Source organism: Pseudoliparis swirei, chromosome 15 (assembly GCF_029220125.1).
Source record: "Pseudoliparis swirei isolate HS2019 ecotype Mariana Trench chromosome 15, NWPU_hadal_v1, whole genome shotgun sequence".
NCBI classification, from domain to species: domain Eukaryota; kingdom Metazoa; phylum Chordata; class Actinopteri; order Perciformes; family Liparidae; genus Pseudoliparis; species Pseudoliparis swirei.
Window position 1 is genome coordinate 15448240 of NC_079402.1, and position 14712 is coordinate 15462951.

At 45.5% G+C, this 14712-nt stretch overlaps 2 protein-coding genes across 3 annotated transcripts in view; both read left to right on the forward strand.

The window, feature by feature from the left end:
• The first annotated feature begins 630 nt into the window (after positions 1–630).
• Positions 631–2469, forward strand: LOC130205816 (transmembrane protein 250). The gene is made up of 2 exons (XM_056433370.1): positions 631–791; positions 1094–2469. The coding sequence occupies exon 2, from the start codon at positions 1291–1293 to the stop codon at positions 1708–1710; it is 420 nt and encodes a 139-aa protein (XP_056289345.1). The 5' UTR covers positions 631–791; positions 1094–1290; the 3' UTR covers positions 1711–2469.
• A 5785-nt stretch (positions 2470–8254) lies between these two features.
• The window catches only part of LOC130205815 (nucleus accumbens-associated protein 2), a 28913-nt gene continuing 22455 nt past the window's right edge, over positions 8255–14712 (forward strand). Inside the window, exon 1 of one of the 2 annotated variants that reach the window (XM_056433369.1) lies at positions 8255–8391. The gene's annotated coding sequence lies outside the window, so the exon portion shown is untranslated. Of the gene's footprint in view, positions 8392–8796; positions 8941–14712 lie in introns of those variants that run through there. The other variant, XM_056433363.1, reaches the window with a different exon arrangement.

The window sequence follows — 14712 nt, forward strand, 5'->3', positions numbered from 1 at the left end:
CAACCTTGTGTGAGATTTACAGACCCATGACGAAAAAAATATTTGTTTTGGGAAATAAAGGGGGGAAATTACCCAGCCCTCTTACATAAATGTTGCCGGTAGATATGTGATGGCAGAAATGTTTTTCAAAAACACTGTACATTGTCCATCAGAAAAGGTGTGTGTATATATATATATATATATATATATATATATATATATATATTCGTCCTTGCATCATGTGTAGCCTACTGTACTCTTTGTTGTTGATCTCATACTGTAAGTATTATATCCAAAAAATAGTGTGACATATTGGTAGGACATATACATTAAGTGCATATTGTTTTTTATGTCATTAATGCTGTGGTAGAAAATAGTTCCATAGGCCAAATGGTGGTGAAATATACTTCTTCCCTTTGTTGCGAATAAGTAGAAACAAGTACGATTCATCCCAATATATATTTCAATCCAAAAGCGAACTCAAATCATCTTCCCATCTTCCTCATCACACACACCAACACAAAATCCCAGATTGATAGTTTGCTGACCGCGTAAACCCGAAGCGAGCGTCCCCTTTTTTCCAGAAGCACTTCCCCTTTAACGCGGCAGCTGTCGTCACAGCAGGATGACTCGTATATTTTGCGACGCGAAGTCCACGCACCGGCTCGCCGTCGCTGCCTCGTCTCCGCTGCCATAAAGCAGTGCATCGTGGAAAAGAACGAAAACAAACCCCGTGTGTTCACATCACAGCCCGCTGTCTATAATGTGAAACCATGCTCCGGGCGTCCGAGACTCAAACACCAGCTGCTTTGGTGAGCAGGAAGTCGTCGTCGTGTTGCCTGTGAGATTGCCATTGGTTCCGCACGGTCACTTCTAGACCAGGATATGGACGTACGGTCCCTTTTTTGGGGGGCGTGATATAATATGTGCTAGCTATGTTTGAGCCATTAATACACAATTTATAGCCAAAAAGCTTCCACCCATACATCGACACCTATTGTCTGCAATGTACGGGCCTGTATAGGGGTGCAACAATGTACTGTGCATGTGTATTCTGAATATATATATATATATTTAATACATTGATAACTTTGTTTCTTGTTGCATTAAAAAGGAGAACACGTTGCTGTCTGGACTTCCCAGCAGGCGGGCACCACCAGCTGCTCCGTCTCGTTCCTGGGCTCCTGGAAGGGCCACTCTTTGCTGCCCCAAGCAAATGAAGCCAACGTCCTCCCCAGGAGCAGCACTCGCAGAGGACTCCGCCTGTCACTGGGACTCCTGTGCACCGTGCTGGGCTCCAGTAGCCCACCCATGCCTGTGATCCCCATCCCACGGCGGGCGCGCAGCTTCCATGGCCCCCACACCACCTGCATGCACTCGGCCTGTGGGTCGACGCATGCCTCCAAGCTAGTGCGCTCCAAGTACAATAACTTTGACCTCTACCTGCGCTCGCGCTGCATGTACAGCTTCCTCCGTTTCCTGCTCTACTTTGGCTGCAGTCTGCTGACCTCCCTGCTCTGGGTGGCGCTCTCCGCTCTCTTTTTCCTGCAGTACGTCAGCGTGCGAGTGCTCCTGCGGCTGCAGTACAAGCTGTCCGTCATTCTGCTCTTGTTAGGACACCGGCGCCTGGACTTTGGGGCGCTCAATGACCTGCTCATCTACAGCATGCAGATCACCATGTTTCTGGTGGGGGGCCTTGGCTGGTGCCTCATGGTGTTCGTGGACATGTAGCTCGGATTGTGAACGACGTGGGGGGAACGTCCCACTGAAACTGTTCTGTCGCGGTACGGGACAACGTCCACTTTCGCCATGTCCTGTAGGACTGCTCTGCATCACTTTCAGCTCCGGTTGATAAAAAGCCCCTCTGACGTCAACTTGAGAGCTTTATGGTTTAGTTTCAGATATGATAGAGTCCATTAAGAATCTCTGTAACAGCTGTGTGTACCGTCCTTCAAAGTGGTTGGTCCAATATAGCTCGGAGAGAACCACCTGGGTGCTGAATGTCAACACTGATGCTTGAAGTCAGTCTGACCAGAGTCAGACGCTCGAGAGACGGGGAGGGTCGAAATCGTTTCAATTTCAACTGTATTGTCATGCCATTTGTAAACCGTGTTCACGAATTTTGTAATCTTGACTCAACTCATTTGTTTACCATAATGGAAAATGTCAATGTTGCATGGCAAAGTGACTGAACACATAAATGATGTGCATCATGGCTGTCTTAATAAAAGACATGCAACTTGTGCCAAAATGAGGCTGCCCCCCCCCCATCAGAAAAATGTTCCACGATTCCCAAGTTGAGAGAATTCCATGTATTTAGTGTAAACAAACCTGATATCATATAAACATACATGTACCACAGAGACTGTAACCTATGGTGGCTAAAGTTGTCAACAGTGTGTGTAATGTGCTTTTTGTGGAAGAATAGAATAAGTGACTACACATCAACTTCTTTTGTAAAGTTATTAAATGTATTTTCCGTTGATGAAATGTTTGGTGCTTTAAATCGCATCGCCGAGTGAATGTGTTTACTGTGTTGGCTAACACCCATGATCGCATGCCTCGAGCTGTGTCACAAGAGTGTGTGACAGTTCAAATTGAATTGAGAACTCGTCTTTGGGTCAAATGTTCACGTTGATTCAGAGCTGCTCTGACAGACTTCTCTGTTTAGCTTCCTCCAGCATGCGAACGCCAGCCACGACTCTGGGCCCCGCTGTCTCTGCCAAGCATAACAATGGCAATGGCTGTGTCCCAATCACCTTATATAGCCTCATTTTCACATGGCATCGGATATGCTTACAGAATCTAAGGAGGGCTGAGGCACTCAGAGAAGCCTTTTAAACTTAACCTGGCATTTGTGAGAATAAGTGCGCCGTCACGTACAAGCAGCGGCTTTGTGTTTCGTTCGTTAGTACGAGAAACCGAGCAAAAAAGGGTGTCATTTATCTTTTTTTATGGGAGATTAGAGCATAGAGACTGCTGGCCTGACTGCGACATGTTTGAAACTGGTAAGGCCTCCGGTTGTAATTAGATAATCAGTGGGGAAACAAGCTTTTGTTTCTGAGGATCAACACATAACATGCCTCATGCCCTAAACTGGGCCGATCTGACAGCTCACTTGCAACAGAGGAGCACCAGAGAACATGAGTTGTCTTGTGATGTCAACATGGTGCAGAAGGTAGGCTTGATGATGGAGTCGTGGGAGACTCATTTTCATTTCTTCCTTTTCGTCTGAAAAACTGAAGTTGATTGCTTCTGTCTGTATGACTGGTCGGTTTCATTATTATACATTTTTTTTAATGTCCAGATCATTGATTGACGTTGACACTTGTTCTGTGTTTGTTTATCTCTTGAGGTTCATGAAGTAAGTCATAACATGTCAACTTAATTCATCCAAAGTTGTATCAACTGTGTTGCAACTAGACAGCGTTTAACAAAGGGAACAAACATCAGTTTTATTAGGCCACATTTAATGTTTTACGACCTCTGGACCTCTTGTTATTATGAAAAATCTTTAATTTCATTGTAAATATCAATGGAATTGAAGTTATGGCACCAACCAACAATGAGATAATTTTAGGCTCGCCACTCAGTACCACAGACACATAGATAGATAGATAGATAGATATATACTTTATTAATCCCCAAGGGGAAATTTGTCGAGTCAGTAGCAGCAACACACAAGAATAAAAAAACAAAACACAAAATATAAGAAGGGTTAGGGTGATCTGGCAAGAGGTGAACTGTTGTAGAGCCTCATACCATGGCAGGAATGTTCTCCTGTATCTCTCCTTGTGGCAGCGGAGCGTGCGGAGACGCCTGGTGAAAGTACCTCTGTCCCTGTAGGAGGTGGTGGAGAGGGTGGTCCGGGTTGTCCAATATGGACACCAGTTTCTTCAACGACCTCCTCTCCACCACCTGTTCCAGGTGCTCCAGCTGGCAGCCGATGATGGAGCCAGCCTTCCTAACCAGTTTGTTAAGACGGCTGGTGTCACCAGCACCGATGCTGCTCCCCCAGCAGACAATGGCAAAGTGCAGTACACTGGCGACAACCGACTGGTAGAATAACTCCAGCATCTTGCTGCACACGTTGAAGGATCAAGCTTTCTCAGGAAAAGAGACGACTCATCCCCTCCTTGTACACAGCGTTCATGTTGGCCTTCCAGTTCAGTCGGCTGTCGATGGAGACGCGGGTACTTGTACTCCTCCACCATGTCCACGACCACTCCCAGGACACTCAGAGGTGTAGGAGCTGTCGCCTTCCTCCTGAAGTCCACCACCATCTCTCTGGTCTTGGCCACGTTCAGCCGCAGGTGGTTCTCATCGCCCACTTTACAAAGTCACTCACCACTGCCCTGTACTCCTCCTCCCGTCCATCCCTAATACACCCGACCACTGCAGAATCATCAGAGTACTTCTGCAGATGGCATGACTCCGTGTTGTACTGGAAGTCACTGGTGTACAGGGTGAAGAGGAAGGAGACAGAACAGTTCCTGTGGGCTCAACATCACTGACCACCGTTCCAGACAGCACACGCCCATTCTGACAAACTGTGGTCTGCCTGTGAGGTAGTCAGTGATCCAGGAGATGGTGGACGCGGCTCACACTGACGTCGCACACAGCTTCTCACTCAGCAGCAGTGGCTGGATGGTGTTAAATGCACTGGAGAAGTCAAAGTGACTCTCACAGAGACATCGGTTCCATCCAGGTGCGACTGAGCTCGCAGCAGGTAGATGATGGCCACTCCCACATGAGGCTGGTAAGCAAATTGCAGAGGGTCCAACGATGATTTCACCTGCGGCCGGAGGTGGGCCAAGACCAGCCTCTCCAGCACCTTCATCACATGGGAGGTGAGGGCGGTCTAGTCGTTGAGGCCAGATGGTGCTGACTTCTTTGGGACAGGGACCAGGCACGACGTCTTCCACAGCACGGGACTTCCCCAGCCTCAGGCTGAGGTTGAAGAGGCGCTGCAGGACACCAGACAGCTGGGTGGCGAGGTCTTTAGGACCCTGGGGCTGATGCCATCAGGACCTTCAGCTCTGCGCTGGTGTAGTTTCTCCAGCTGTCTTCTCACCTGGTCAGTCGTCACAGAGAGAGGGAGGGTGGAGGAGCCCATTGTTATTGAGGGCTCGGTGGATGTGCAGCTCAGCAGGGGGACAGAGGGGAGGTGTTTGGGAGGTGTGATGTGTGAGGAGACGGGAGGGCTGTGAACTGAACCTATTGAAAAACAGTTCAGCTCGTTGGCCCTCTCCAGGAGCCCCTGGCTGTCTCCTCCCACCTTGAAGCCAGTTATCTGCTTCATGCCAGACCACACCTCCTTGTGTTGTTCAGCTGGAGTTTGGCCTCCAGCTTCCTCCTGTAGGAGTCCTTGCCTCCTGAGCTTCACCTTCAGGTTGCGCTGGGCTTTCTCAGCTCATCCATGTCTCCAGACCTGAAAGCAGCTTGCTTCATGTTAAGAAGCGCCTGCAGGTCCCTGGTGATCCAGGGCTTGTTGTTGGGAAGCAGCACAGTCCGTGATGGGATGGTGGTGTGTTCACAGAACTTGATGTATTCCGTGATGCAGTCGGTCATACTGTTGATGTCCTCCCGTGCGGTCCACACAACACATCCCAGTCCCAGTCCTGTAGAGCGTCGTTAGCCTCCAGAGACCACCTCCTCACAGTCCTGGTGGTCACCGCAGCCTCTTCACCAGAGGAACATACCTGGGTGTCAGCCGGACCAGGTCATGATCAGACCTGCCGAGGGGAAGGGCAGTGGCGCTGTATCATAGTATTAGCATACAGCAAGTCCAGAGTTTTATTGTTCCTAGTTGGGCAGTCTATGTATTGATGGAAGGTTGGCAGAGCTTTATCCAGTGTGGTGTGGTTAAAGTCACCAGTGATAGCCATGAATGCTCCAGGCTGATGATTCAGCAGAGCAGACACAGTGGAGTGGATGGTGTCCACAGCTTCCTCAGCGTCAGCTGATGGCGGCACGTACAGACAAACAAAATGGCGGACGTGAACTCTCTCGGCAAATAGTACGGGCGCATCCCCACGGCCAACAGCTCAATGTTGGGCCTGCGAAAGCGTGCCTTCACGCACACATGGTCCGAGTGGCACCATCGTACATTCACATAAACAGCGATCCTGCCACACCTCTTCTTACAGCTCTGTGTAGCGACTCTGTCAGCCCGAACAGTCCTGAAGCCGGGCAAAGACGCTGTGACCGGATAGTCCGCGGCAGCCACGCCTCAGTGAAACACAAGAGACTGCTCACGGAAGACTCTCGGTCATTACCAGCGCCGAGCTCATCCGTCTTATTCGCCAAAGACCTCCACGTTCGTGATCGACGGTACCGAGGGTTTGTATCTCCTCGTTTTAGCCCTCCGCTGACACCCGCTCTGCAGCCGCGAGCCCTTCTCCGTAGCTCCAGCGGGATCACAGGTCTTTCTCCAGGCAGAAGCTTCGCCTGCAGCGCGATCAGCTGAGCGCGCGAGTAGACGACGGTCCCAGTCATTGTTATGCTGCGGCTCACCGATACTCACGACAAAGTGAACAAAAGCCACAGTAGAAGTATCGAAAAAAGTAGTTATGGTCCAGTGTCCGACCGTAACTAAGACAAACGTGAAAGAAAAGAAGAAGAAAAAGAGAGGAAAAGTGCAAAAAAAAGACAATAAAATAAAAGCAAAACGCCACTACTGAAACAAGCAGCCGTTGGCACAGCGCTTCCTCCTGCTAGCATGATAGTTCATGTAGGAATAGTCAGTGCAACCGTACACCGTTTAAATACCAAGAGGGACAATAAGTGCCCTGAGGATTCTAGCAAACGCCATCAGCACACGGCAAACCCATAGAGGACTAGAACGGGCACTCAGTAGAGTGCATACCTTCGCATATCAATTGGATAAAAATTGACCGCGCTATGGTAAAAAGATTTTGACCTTTTCATGATCTTGACCTTGACCTTTGACCCGATCGATCCCAAAATCTAATCAAATGGTCCCCGGATAATAACCAATCATCCCACCAAATTTCATGCGATTTGGTTTAATACTTTTTGTGTTATGCGAGTAACACGCATACAAATAAATAAATACACGGCGATCAAAACATAACCTTCCGCATTTTCAATGTGAAGGTAAATATCACAGATATGCTACTTTATTTGAAATTTCAACAGGGTTTACTCTGTGAAATGAAAGAAGTTACAGATAAGATTTAATGTAATATAAAATAATAGAGATAAATAAATAAAGATAGTCCAGTGCCATCATGAATCACAGCAAATTGGGATATGGCCTACATAGATATGTTTAGATATATACTTTTATTAATCCCCAGGGGGAAATTAGTTCTCTGCATTTAACCCATCCTTAGTTATTAAGGAGCAGTGGGCTGCAGTTATGCGCCCGGGAAGCAACTGGGGGTTCATTGCCTTGCTCAAGGACACTTCGACTTGCAACAACTAATGGGGAGAGCCGGGATCGAACCGACAACCTTTGGGTTGCAGGACGACCAGGAATAACTACTTGTGGGAAGTAACAAAATACATTTACTTAATTGGTTAGGCTATATATATAACGGGAAGTAAATCCATTTCATCAAAATATATAATTGTAGTCGATTATAATTTGTATTCAACACTTATTTGATTACCGTGTTTTACAACTTTTCAGAAAAGCTTTAATTTGCCAAACAGATGACGAGATAATAAAGATCTAAAAGATAGACAGCTTTAGTTTAACCTCTCTCACTTACAGCAGTGGTTCGTAAACGTAAAGAGGTCGTGACCCCTTCAGCAGGTAACATGATGATTAAGGAGTGAGGATAGGACTGTTTCTTAACATGCAACCATGGTGTGTCTAAATATCTTCAGTTGGCTGCAATTTTCTTTTCCTTTTCTTGACCAATTGGCTTTCTTAATATGTTATGAGATATGTTCAATGAGTATTTTATTATACATTATCCACCACTGTTTACAAGTGTGACTAAGTGTGACGCATGCAAATGCAATGTGGGTGTTACCCTGCCATGCACATGGAGGAAGGGTGGATCACGAGGTTGAAGTATACAAAATACATAACTACCCAAAAAACCCATATTATCACGTAAACATTCAACATATATAACGTATTGGGACACAAATACGTGACGGGAGCATATCCAGCCACCCCGACGTATAGCAGACCCCAGAGCAGTGATTTATCCCGTGTGCCGGGGCGCTGTGGTATCGCATGCCTGCAGTTAAGAAAAGTTGACTTGAGGTCACACCGCCGCCAGTTGGCGCTTATAATTTAGCAGAACGGCACACATGCGCATCGCGAGCTGTCATCACACCGGGGCGCGTGAGACAACCGCACAAGAACGTGTTATCTTTACCGCGGAGGCACCCAACACCCCGTAAAGTTTGGTCTTTTCGTGACACAACGCGGTACGTAGCGGCGGGGGGGAGGTGCACCTTTAAGCCCACAGAGTGCACCGGGTTCACCGGGTTCGCGTGACCGTAAAGGAGCACGGTATGACCGAGCACCGCTGACAGTCCGCTTAGCGCGCGGACGACAGTGAGGCAGGGTACCTACTGTAGCCCCGGGCAGGGTCCTCCTAACAAAAGAAAAACATGTCTGCGTCTTTAAAAAGAACTATTTACCGGGTGGTGCACGATGTCAGGCTGCATGCGCTGTTCATGTGAGCCGCGTTCACTTCCTGCAAGAAAGGGATAGGAGCGTAGCGGGCAGAGAGAGAAAGAGAGAGTGGGATAGAGAGATGGGGGCGGGGGGGGCGAGGAGCCAAGATAGGACTGGAGTGATATAGAGTGAGCCAGCGGACGAGGGGAAACCGGGCCCTGCTGCTGCTGCTGTTGTTTTTATTTTGGACACACACACGCACACACACCGCAAACTTTATAGGTTATCCGAAGAGAAAGCCTGCCACATCTGCGCAAGCTGTCAGCCGCAGTTTATGGAATAGCGACATATCTCGGGTAAATATATCCCCTTCTGTGTTGGCTTGATGTGTACACTGCCTGGTTTGTGTGACGCATAGTTGTTGTTTTTTACCATGCATTATTCCCTCGCTGCTTCTTCTTTATATACAATAGGCTGCACACCCCGACAATCCGCTGACATAACAGCATGGGAGGCGATTTAGATTAAAGCTACCAGCTAAACTCAGCCCGACTTTTAAACTTTCACGGAGTCATATCGCGAAATGTGAAGGTTTTACTCGGAGGGTAAAAGGTGTACCACGCGCCACTATAATGATTTAATCCGGTTTTAAAGGACTATTTTGTGTTGCTTTTCCCCATTTACACATTTCTGTCGTCAAAAGAATTATAATGCTGGGCGGTACTTTTAAACTCTTAATTGCAGGAAATAGTGTTGTCATTAGTTGCGACTGTATGAGTAGAAAAAGTGGCACGATATTATCGCTCTTGCGTCACGATGAAGCCAAAACAAGAAAGAAAGAAAAAAACATATCTCCGCCCATAAGGATCCATTGTAGTGCTATATGTTGCATCATTGCGTCAAGGAATGGGCCTACTTTAGAAAAAATCAATTGAAGTTGCAGCTCTTGCCCGGGTCATTATTGCACAAGTGTAGTAATAAGTAGCCCGAAGTATGATTTCAATGCTGATGGCTTTCCAGATTCTCAATCTTAAGCATTTTTCCCGCATAACATTGTCAGCATTGCTAGTTCAAGGTATTTATTTGAGTGCTTTTAGTACTTGAGTCAAAAATGGATCGATAAATGTAAAATATATAATAATGTATCAGAGTGATGGAATATTACGATTTTGTTTCATAATTTATTTATTTTTAAACTGTTTAGTTTATACACTTTACAGTTGCCTGCTGTGATGTCATCAGCTGTGGCCCGTTTACCTCACCTGAACTGTGTGTGTGTGGGGGTGCTAACCAGCAAGCATATAACTTGTGGCAATTTTCTTCATTTCCTGTCTCTTTCCTTCCCTCTCACAAACACTTTCTTTCCATCAAGCCGCTCTTATTCTCTGTTCGGCCGACTATGAAAAATGAAATAAAAATCCCAACCATTACCAAGTTAGTTTATGGTTTACATCTTAATCTCTGTCGTGTGGTTTCAAATGACAGTATATGTAGCATCCTGGTCCCCGACATGTGTCGCACAGGTTGGACGTTAAAACGACAGCTTGGTTGTGAATCATTTAGGTGGCGAAGTGTGTAGCGTTCCTCACTATTTTACAGTTTTGAGTCCCACTTCAGAGTGTTTAGAGTGTTTTAGTGCCCATCTGTTTCTGCTTCTCCCCCGTAGAAATATAATGGGGGGATAACAAGAGGTATTCTACTTCTCTTTTGAACAACAAACCGTATAAATCCATAGGTGTGCCTGCCAGACCTAAGGAGGCACCAAGGTAGCTTTTACAAAGCAGTTTATGATATCCCACCCAATACGGGGATGTCAGATTGATGTACGTTTTTACTGGCAAGTTTTTTTTATCTTCAGTGTACACAACATACATGGCAAATATGGGACTTTTTTTCTCTTTCCCTTTAAACGGAGGCCTTCCAACGCCACTGGGCTTTGACTTGGACGTCTGCCAAAGTGTTGTGATGGCTCTCAACAGCTGTATTTGTCTGTGTGTGTGTGCGTATTTGCGTGTGTTCTTTCAGTGTATGTGTGTTGGCGTGTGTGTGTGTGTGCTCTCGCTATGTCCCGGGATGCCCTTCCTCCATAGGCCTCACATTATACGGCATTCCACAAGGGGGCCCAGGGGCTGTGTGCAAGTGGGGAGTGTCAAGGAGAGAGAAGACAACACAGTTTCAAATATATCTGATGCAGATACTGACAGAGAAGGGGGAGAAAGTACAAAGACTGCGAGGGACTTGCCTCATCTCTTGTTACACCCCTGAATGAACAAGAGTTGAGGTTGCCTCAACACATGAAAAGCATATTCAGGATATACAAGATATGGCATTCTTAATTTCTTAGAACACAACTGTTTGAGGACAACAATAGCGCCCTTAGAACATTCAGAACCTGGAGTTTTTGTTCCCAGTGCTGCTTTATTTGCTCTGTGATTGTGCCTGCCTGGTGCACTTTTATCTGCACTCTATATATGCGTGTAAACTCATGTGGGGACTGTGATGTGTGTTTGATGTTCCTTTCCTGAGACTGTAATGAGTCATTGCTGATGATATGCGAAACAAGGCACCAGTCATACATCATATGCTCATACATTCTTGTATCCACTATGTAGCACATACCTGCTGCTGCTGGTGTGTTCAGGCATGTTAGTTGCTGTTGTAAGATATTCAAACAGATTAGGTTACCTGTGATTATTTCTATTGAATTGGATGTCCAAAGTAGAAATACAAATAGTTTGGTTCTTAATGCGGTGATGGGGTGTATCACTATCCGAGTAGTTCAGTATAAAAGCCTGGTAAGTCCATACATCTGAAATGACTTTAATGTTGGCCATCCTAAAAGGTTTGAAAAATGGAAACGGAAGAAGAGAATCCAACCAATATTGTGTGGGTTTAAAGGTGCTAGATGGGGAGCATTTCGATTGCTTCTCGAAGGCAATGTTGAGAGCATGCCGACGGCTCCTCCTCTCACGCCGCTAACAGCTCTTAAAGTGCAAACTACGGAAAAAGTGCTGACAGAGCTCACAGTGTTCACCTGAGGTGGGACAGGAGGGTGGGGGCTACGCTTCCATGACAACAACGCTGTGGTCGGGACGGTAGCTTTAACCGCTGCATGCGAGCAGTGTGGAGTAGCGTCCGTGAATTAACGGGTGGTGTACGGTCACATGCACGAACATGCAATATAAGCATGCACGGCCGGCTCGGCTATGTAAACAAAGCAAAAAGAAACTTGGAAACAACACACGGAGGGAGAAGGACTTGTTTTTTTTAATTTAGGAGACTCTTTTTTTCTTTTTCTTTACATAGAATATAGTTGTTTTCTGCTGTATTAATACTCTGAATATTAAATGGAGTTCTTTTGTCAAGTATACATATACTTTCTTGATTTGTGTTGTTCTAAATGTGTACTCATGGTTGAATGCACTTATTGTAAGTCTCTTTGGATAAAAGCATTAGCTAAATGAAATGGAATGTAATAATGTAATGTGTAAATGCTCATCTCCTGATATGTATAGTGAACAAAGTTGGAGGCCCTGTGACCTTGCCTTGTCCACATATTAAGCCACAATTAAATTGGGACTCTCGTCAAATCGGATTGCGTTATAGGTGAATCTGGCTGCACTGTTGACAAAATAGATTAACTTAGATAAACAAAATAAAGTCCAAATGACTTGCGTTAGGTTTGTCTTCTCACTGATGTAACTACCTGGTAGGCAATGTTTCCCACCTTAATCAATAGTGAAAAAGAAAAAAGTCTTAATCAATAAAGTTGAGAATAATTGCCTCCAGAGATCTGAGTTTCTACTACCTTTTCTGTTATTTGTGCACAGATTAACATGTACAGTCTATTTATGTACATGCTGAAATGCAGAAAAGTGGGGCGAAATAATGAGGGCGCAAATGTGAGAAAATGAGGATCAGCGAAAGCCATTGGAAACCTTAAACTGTAATTTATTTGGGCTACTTTGGCTTGCTACGTGCTTTTCAGGAAGCCTTCCAGGAATTTAGACAATGAACAGTAAACATGGCATGTTCCTCAGAACTATTCCACATTAGATCGCAAAGATCACGTGTTTCTCTTTTTCTCAGAATTGACTGCACCCCCACACACACACACACACTACATTGCTAATAACTGCAGCAGCTAAATTTCATGTTCCATGTGTGGTACTGTACTTACACTTGGCAACACTTGGCAAGAAGGAGCTCTCAAAAACTGCCAATGTGCAGACTCTCTCGCTCTCTCTCGCTCTCTCACTCTCTCAGAGATTTCTGGTAAGTGACATGTTTGGCCGTTGGCATAATGCCTAGCAAGATCACATGGCATGAATGTCGTGTGTGTGTGTGTGTGTGCCTGTGTGTGTGCGTGTGCATTTGTGCTTGAGTAGAGAAAAAAAGAAAGAAAGAGAGCATGTGCACATTTGATTGTTCCAAGTATTTGCAGCATGAATAGGAGCACGTAGCCCTGGAAAATAATTATGTGCTGAGAAGTATGATGAAGACGTGTTTCTGATGGTCATGAGATTTCATTCCCCAATCGGATGGTAAATTCGATTTAAAAATTCATAGTCAAAGCTTTTTTGCCTGATTTTTATGGTATTTGTGGTATCATCACATAAAAAACATCCATGAAGGTTATGTAGCCCTATAGGCAGCTTATTTCACTTGGTAATATACTCTGCATTAGGGGTGGTTCTGAAAAGCCATATATTACCTGGCATATGATTTCCAATTCTGGGAACTCTGGTTGAACTCCTTTTTGTGTATTTAGTTTACAGTACAGGGCTGACAACTATACAGTCACTTGCACTCACTTAAATACCTCGAGAGAAGAATGTGTTGGCTTTTTAACACCCCCCCCCCCCCCCCCCCCACATATCTTTGCAAGTTCTTCATTGTAACTGAGGCCTGAAGCCTGATGGATATTCTCAGATCCTTCGAGTTTTAGCGAGGGGACATTAGACTTACTGTGAAAGTCAAACCTATAATTCGGGGGATGACGCACACAGACATGCACAAACACACAAATTCACAAACGCATAAATAAAACCCACGGATTCATTCAGATACGCACACTCGTGCAGAAGAAGAAGAGAGAGGGAGCATTTATCCTTGCAGACCACCTCAATTTTCCATGCTCTTTCGCTGTGTGCTGTACATAATTAAATTGCTGCAAACTTCAAGTCTCTCTAGACTTGTGCCAGTCGACAATGCTTGCTAATTAGTGCATAAGGTAGTACGCGAGGAAAGCAAATCCGCTGACCCCTTCTCTGTGGCGGTGACCTGTCCTGTATGTGCTCTTCATGTCCTAACTGCCTGGCAGAATGTGGCTTAGAGCCAATGGAAAAAGACAGGAATCTGAGGCGGGTAGTTTTCACTACGCAATCACCCCCCCCCCCCCCAACACCCTACCCCCCACACATTTCCACAGCTAACATGCGTTTGCAATTACTGGAGAATCATAGTATTACTTACCTGCTGCTTGCAATTGTGTTCCTTGCAGAAGGGAAACGCCACTTTGACTTGAAATTCTGCCCCAAAATGTATTGTTTGGTAATATACTAAAGATAGAAGTGTCATTCCTTTGTGCTTGTTCTGAAGGCGACGATAAACATGATCATCCCTTGATGTGCTATGTAGCTACAGCCGGCTAGCGCCTTTAGCAGCAAGACTTGGGAAAGCAGCTAGCCTCGTAAAGATGTTTTAAAAGATGAGAAATCTGTGGACCAGCTCCCATAAAGCTCACTATTTAACACGTTATGCCTCGTTTATTTCATCCATACAAAAAACAATTCTTGGATGTCATTTCTTCTCACCAAAGAAAGATTGTCCAGCACGTAACTCACCGTAAGAATGGAACTTGATGTTTTTGTAATGAAGTTTTCTTTTTTCTTCTTCAAATGAGATACATGAGTTCTAGAGGTGCTGGTTTACATATATATATTTATATTGTTTACCTTTGGCGAGAGCCAGGCTAGCCATTTCCCCTTGTTTCCAGTCTTTGTGCTAAGCTAGGTTAGCCAGCTGGTGTCGTTAGCTCAGTTGAGATGTATACATTTTCTATTTTTACCGATACATTTGTAGCTACATGAAAAACGGTACAGGCCATAATGTCAGTCGATCAGCAA